At 33.3% G+C, this 6,463-nt stretch overlaps 1 protein-coding gene across 1 annotated transcript; it reads right to left on the bottom strand.

Annotated features, from left to right (window-relative positions):
• Positions 1-2,122: 2,122 nt before the first annotated feature.
• On the bottom strand, positions 2,123-5,066 carry LOC145009947 (uncharacterized). The gene is made up of 7 exons (XM_078968558.1): positions 4,431-5,066; positions 4,082-4,255; positions 3,677-4,018; positions 2,799-3,572; positions 2,602-2,754; positions 2,227-2,451; positions 2,123-2,176 (listed from the first exon to the last, which is right to left on the bottom strand). The coding sequence occupies exons 1-7, from the start codon at positions 5,064-5,066 to the stop codon at positions 2,123-2,125; spliced, it is 2,358 nt and encodes a 785-aa protein (XP_078824684.1).
• Between the last annotated feature and the right edge of the window lie 1,397 nt (positions 5,067-6,463).

Below are 6,463 nucleotides of genomic sequence, written 5' to 3'. Positions count from 1 at the left end.
ATGATTTGTTATTTAACACAAACACATGTGATTATTACTACATATATATCTTAAATTTTCAATAATTATTCACGAAGTGAGACCATTATGTGTTTTACAAATCATTAAAAAGTACTGATTTTGACTTTCTCTATAAACTTCAATGATGTTTTGCAATAAAAAAATATACAATTGATCTTTTTCATTCTATAATTTAACTCAGGTCAATGGTATTCTATTAAAACAAAATTAAAAGAAAATGAAATTGTATTTGTTTTGTTTAAAACTATATCATTTAAAAGGTTTTGGACCTAAACTTAGGTACATAACAACCATATATTCACTTTTCATATATATATATATATATATATATATATATATATATATATATATATATATATATATATATATATACTACGGGCATACCCGCGCGATGCGGCGCGACAAATAGTTTCCGAATGTAAATAATTCTTCTATGCATACTATTTAATCTAAAAATGAAAAATAAAATGTGGATTTAGTGTAAGTGACATGGCTAATGACCATGGTGATTGAACCGTGTTTTCAATGTTATAATTAGTCATTCAACTTTCTAGATGTTTTATTTTAATCACTATAATATCATTAGTTATTAAACGTGCTTAAAATTCTTATTTGAGTCACACTATTTTTATTATCATTTATAAAAAAAATTAAAAACAAACTACTATTTTTTTTCTTTAAAACTAAACAAGTTAGATAAGTTATTTTAAAGTAAATTATATGAAAGGCCGTTTTTTTTTTCTAAAATTAAACATGTTAGATTAGTTGTTTTAGAGTAAATTGCGGAAATGGTCTTTGTGATACAGGAAAACATGCACACTTAGCTCTTAACTTTTTTAACGTAGATGAGCCATGTAAAAGTCTATTTTGATCTCCTCTATCCCATCGTTCGAAAGAGACGTACGATAACTATTTTCATGTGTTAGATTTTTTTTGTTTTTGATTTTATCTTTTATTTTGATTATTGCAGTTGGTAAAAGAAACTGTACCAAAATTTTTAAAAGGAATACTACAAATCTTTTAGAGTAACTTAAAAATGTTTCATAAATAGTTATTTATGATTTTCTCACGACATTATTTCACAATTTTACAAAAATTTAAAAATATTCTTATAACGATTTGGTTTTAGTTATTTCGAAACTATGTCAATTTCAAAGTAGTGTTTCGTATGCCGTTATTTATAAAGGGGAATTTTAATGGTTTGGAGAAGAGGTTATTTAATTATAATAATTTTAGTTTGAAATACATCAATGCATAACAAACAAATAATCAATAATTATTTAAAAATATTTTAAATCATTAATATGTATTTATTTTGTTTTGTCATATAAGAATTAATTAAATAAGCAATACTAAGTTACATAGATTATATTTATAAATAGCTAATCTAGGTTGAAAGGTCATAGGATTTGAAAGAAATTTTGTGTATTTAATATGCTTGAAAGTATTTGCAAGGATACAAGATGTGGATTTAAAAAACGATACATATGCCAGAGAAGTAATCGATTATATAGGGATAGGACTTAGGAGCTTATGTTTATAAACTTTTTATTATACAATATTTATTCTTATTTTGAAAATCCTAAACTTGCTTTCCAATTTTGAAATACAAATAATAAATACCCTTGTGATTAATAGTGTCAAAATATATTCTTAAAATAAAAATTAAAAATAGGTATCATATAATCGACTACACTACAATCTATATATGTTTTATAATCACAGTAAATAATTAGTTAAATAGGAATTTCAACCGATTACAATTTCAAATATCTTTTGATATGTTCGAAAAGCTACATCATGGATTTTCTTGTGATTCAAAAAGATAAATAAACTCACTTTTATTCTTATTTTTCAAATTATATTTAATGTTATTCTATTAACAAATTTTATTTTATTTTATTTTCATATAAATTAATATAAATTAATAGGAAAACATTATTTTTTATAGTTCGGTTGGATTAAGATTGTTTTTTATTTTTATATATTTAAAAGACAATACTTAAAACCCAATTGAGGTTCAATTTTTTTTTTGAACAGCAGAGATATTATAATAAACTAGCAAGGAGCTAGGAAAAAATACATCACAACAAATTACAAGCTATAAGAGGATTATGGAACCAAGATGTCCAACTAATTTTAACTTTTCTAACACCTATTGGAAATCCAAAAAAAAAAAAAAAAAAAAAAAGATATGTCAATCACTTCATCAAGAATAAGAGATTTCCTGGGGTGAGTTGTTCCGAATATTGTTGAGTTACGGAAGTTCCATAAACACCACAAGGTGGTCAAGATGACAGTATCAAAAGCTTGACGTTGCCCTTGTCTTAAAGAAAGAGAACCAGACCACGAAAGTAGTTGGTCAATCGAGGAAAATTGAGGAGTTTGGATGCTCCACCAGATAGCAACACGAGTCCATATCTCAACCAACTGATTACAATGAAGGAAAGGGTGATCAATGGTTTCAACGGTGTTGGAGCAGACGGGACAAAGAATCGTATCCATAGTAATCCCACGTAGAGAAAGATTCTCTCTAGTAGGAATGCTTCGTAACTACAATCTCCAAGTAAATATGTTCACCTTGATTGGCACCCAAGTATTCCATCTAGTTTCAGGATCCCCCGTATGTAACATGTGATTGTCCAAAAAAGTTCTGAGAGAAGAAACAGTGTAGGAATCGGAACCTTCAATGGTCCACCCCAAATGCTTTGGAGCAGAATAAAGAAGAACCCCCTACATTAAGGTAGTAAAATCGGTCCATTGAGTTTCCTCAATACCTCCTCTCGGAGTCTGCCTAAGACAATTACAGTCCCATCCAAGAAGCACTCTATCTCTAACCGACATAGTTTTATTAGGATCAAGAGCATAAATCCTATGAAAAAAATCAGCCAGGGGGAATCCCCCTTCCACGCATCATGCCAGAAAGAAGTCATATTCCCATCACCAATCCTAATAGGGTTGAGAGGCCTAAGATCAAGATCACGATTATTTAGTTGCACCAGCATCCGAATAACACCATTCCAAGGACCAATTGACCCTCTTCTCTGGGAGAGAGAACTACAACCACCATCCGGACCATAGATAGCTTTGACAATTTTAACCCATATCAGATCCGGATTGTGAAAAAATCGCCAACACCATTTATAAAGTAATGCCCTGTTGAACGAGAAAAGACTGCCAACACCAAGACCCCCTTCCTTTTTTTGAGCTAAAACCCGATTCCAACGAACCCAATGCATGCATCTCTCATCAAGATCAACACCCCAGAAAAACCTAGCTCGAAGAGACTCCAAGGTATTAACGAAAGAGATTGGAACCATGAAGATAGACATCAGATAACTACCAAGGATTCCAAGAACCGACTTGATCAAAGAGAGACGACCGCCTGACGATAAACATTTCGCTTTCCAACCTGTGAGTTTTGAGCGAAAATGGTCAACAAGAGGGGACCAAGTAGAAATCTGAGACATGTTCCAACCAACAGGGACCCCAAGGTGAATAAAAGTACAAGTATCAGGAGCACATCCAACCTTACGAGCCGCCACCTCAACCTGAGCAAAAGCAACTCCCACTCCAATCAATTTACTTTTTTGTAAATTGATTTTAGACCCGAAGCTAAGTAAAAGCATCTGAAGATACGAATGATACGATAAACATTATCTGGGTTCCAAGTAGACATCAAGACAGCATCATCAACATAAAACAAGTGAGAGATATCGATCCCAATGATAGAAATGCCTCGAAACACGCTAGCATTATGAGCTTTCTGTAAAACAACATGAAGACCTTCCATAACCAGGATGTATAAAAAAAGTGATAGGGGGTATCCTTGCGGTAGACCTCTTTGGATTTGAAATTCATCAGTAGGGGACCCATTAACAAGAACAGAAGCCCTAGCAGACCGGAGAAGCTCCATGATCCATGCACACCACAAATTACCAAATCCTATAATCTGCATAATCTCCAATAGGTCATCCCACAAGAGCGAGTCAAAAGCCTTCTCAAAATCAACTATAAAAATCATAAGAGGATTATTCGTAGACTTGCTCTAAGCAACCACCTTATTGAGAAGAAAATGGCCATCTAAAATCTGTCTGCCTTTAACAAAAGCAAACTGATCCAGACTAATAACAGAACCAATAACCTCCACTAACCTATTGGCTATCTTTTCAAGAAACCAGAAGGGAAACCATCTGGCCCAGAAGCACGATCTGAGCCACAATCCCAAACAGTCCTTTTAATGTCATCACAAGATAAAGGAGCTTAAAGAAAAAGAACTTGATCTTCCGTAAGAGTATGAAACAAGTTAGGATCAGTAGAAGGGTGTCTTCCTTTTTTACTCGAGAAAAGAGTTTTATAATAGTTATGGAATTCCGTTTTAACTCTAACAGGATCGTCCTCCTAAAGACCTTCATGATACCTCTAATATCAAGTTGTCGCCTCTTCCGATTAATAACGCCATGAAAAAAACTAGAATTCTCATCCCCTTCTATAGCCGACTGGATCTTCACTTTCTGCGCCAACTCGACTCTAAAAAGATGATCCAAGTCAGTCAATTCTTTAATAGCCGAAACCCTTTGTTTAAGAAGATCAACACTACCCCCATCAAGCATAAGAGAAGCATCAATCTCTTCAACTTTATCCTGAAGAGTTTTCCTTTTACTAATGAAACGTTCACGAGCACTAGAATTCCATATTCTTATATTAGATTTAAGAAATTGGAGCTTCTTCTTAAAAATAACCCAAGGATTATCATTCAAGTTCCCAACAACATTGGAGGTCCAAGAATTATGGACAACTTCATCAAAACCGACCTGCTCAAACCAAGAATGAAAAATATGAAAAGGAGATGGACCGTAATCCACCCGATGCTCTAGTAATACAATAGGATGATGATCAGGGATAATTTTATCCCGATCCAATCCCATAATGTAAGGAAAATGCAGCATAATACCATCAGATACCAAAAAACGATCAAGTTTAGAGAGCTTAGATCCCCATTTATCACCCCATGTATAACGAGGCCCACCCATAGGAATATCCATTAAATCATTCTGCTCGATAATCTGGTTAAAAATTCTTGCTTATTTAATGTGACATCCCCAAAATCTCGACCAGAAAAGGCCGATTTCATTTATGCTTTTAAAACTAATTTCAGAGTAAATCCTTTTGATTTAAAAGAGTTGTGGAATTTGTTCCCAAAAACAAAATATGATAAAATAATATGTTTTAAAGCATTTCATCAAGAGATGCATTTTCATTAAATAATCAAAACTCGGGATGTGATGTTCCAACATAGACCATAAAGCATAAACGATAACATTACAAGTCATTCAACAAATATATACATATACAGACTTGTAAACAAAACAACTTGATGATTCCTCCATCTTATGCCCTCTCAGCACTACCTGTAATACGAATAAATTGAGTGGGTCAGGCTTGAGAGCCTGGTGAGCATATATGGTTTTCGACCCACAATAAATAATTATATTTAATTTCACCAACCAACAATAACCCGATTACCCATTCCCGTTATCCTCACTTTATGTCCCTAAAACAACATCTATCTCAAGGGACCTTGTCACAACTAGCATTTTTGCTAGGAAATTCTACTCTCATGCAATCATTCACTTAGTGTAATAGCTTGTACTCTAAGTGAATACTATACTTCATTCTCATTCAAATATATCTCATATGTTCAAATAAGGGTTGGAAAGCCTAGAAATCCCGACTCAAGTTCATTATGGACTAGGGTTCTCTTATTGGGTCTAATGGACCAATAAACCCTAGACAACAACGATTTCGACTTTTTTCACTATTTTGCATCAAGTATCAAACAACCAAGCCTAGGCTCTGATACCACTGTTGGGTTTTGAGCAATGTAACACTTCCTAAGTGTGCATGCAACCCTAATAAACCTTGGATCTATGTTTGTCTAAATACATGCAAAATAATAAATTTTCCAAGGTTTATAACCTGTCTAACATGGCATGGGGAACATTTCAACATAAAAGAGTTAGAAGAGATTACATACCTTTTGATGAGTTTGGTTCTAAGGAGTTTGAGGGCCAAGCACCAATAGTGTGAATGCCTCAAATGGAATCACAAAACACCACAAACTCTTGGAAAACTTTGAAAGAGTATACATACTTGTATAATTTCGGTCACACATAAGCTTACACACACTAGTTCACTAGTCTCATTTCATGCTACATAAGCATGCTTATATAGTGTCATAGTGTGCATGGTTAGGGTGAAACCCTAATAACCCATGTCTTTTCCTTTCCAAGGATCCATGGGTTAAAAGCTCCATGGATCATCCAAGGACTTCCATATAAGCCTAGCCCATTAACAAATGAGTATTAGCCCACACTATATAAAACCAATAGCCCATAATCTAATTAGTGTTCCTTTTAATCTCTAAATTAATTCATAATTA

Source organism: Lactuca saligna, chromosome 8 (assembly GCF_052625555.1).
Source record: "Lactuca saligna cultivar CGN05327 chromosome 8, ASM5262555v1, whole genome shotgun sequence".
NCBI lineage: Eukaryota > Viridiplantae > Streptophyta > Magnoliopsida > Asterales > Asteraceae > Lactuca > Lactuca saligna.
This window is presented reverse-complemented; position numbering and strand designations above follow the sequence as displayed.

Coding starts and splice junctions, on each gene's coding strand:
- LOC145009947 (XM_078968558.1), bottom strand. CDS start 5,066: ATGGATATTCCTATGGGTGGGCCTCGTTATACATGGGGTGATAAATGG. Junction 4,019..4,081: donor GCCATTTTCTTCTCAATAAG/GTGGTTGCTTAG, acceptor GATTTTGAGAAG/GCTTTTGACTCGCTCTTGTG. Junction 2,755..2,798: donor TAGGCAGACTCCGAGAGGAG/GTATTGAGGAAA, acceptor ACCTTAATGTAG/GGGGTTCTTCTTTATTCTGC.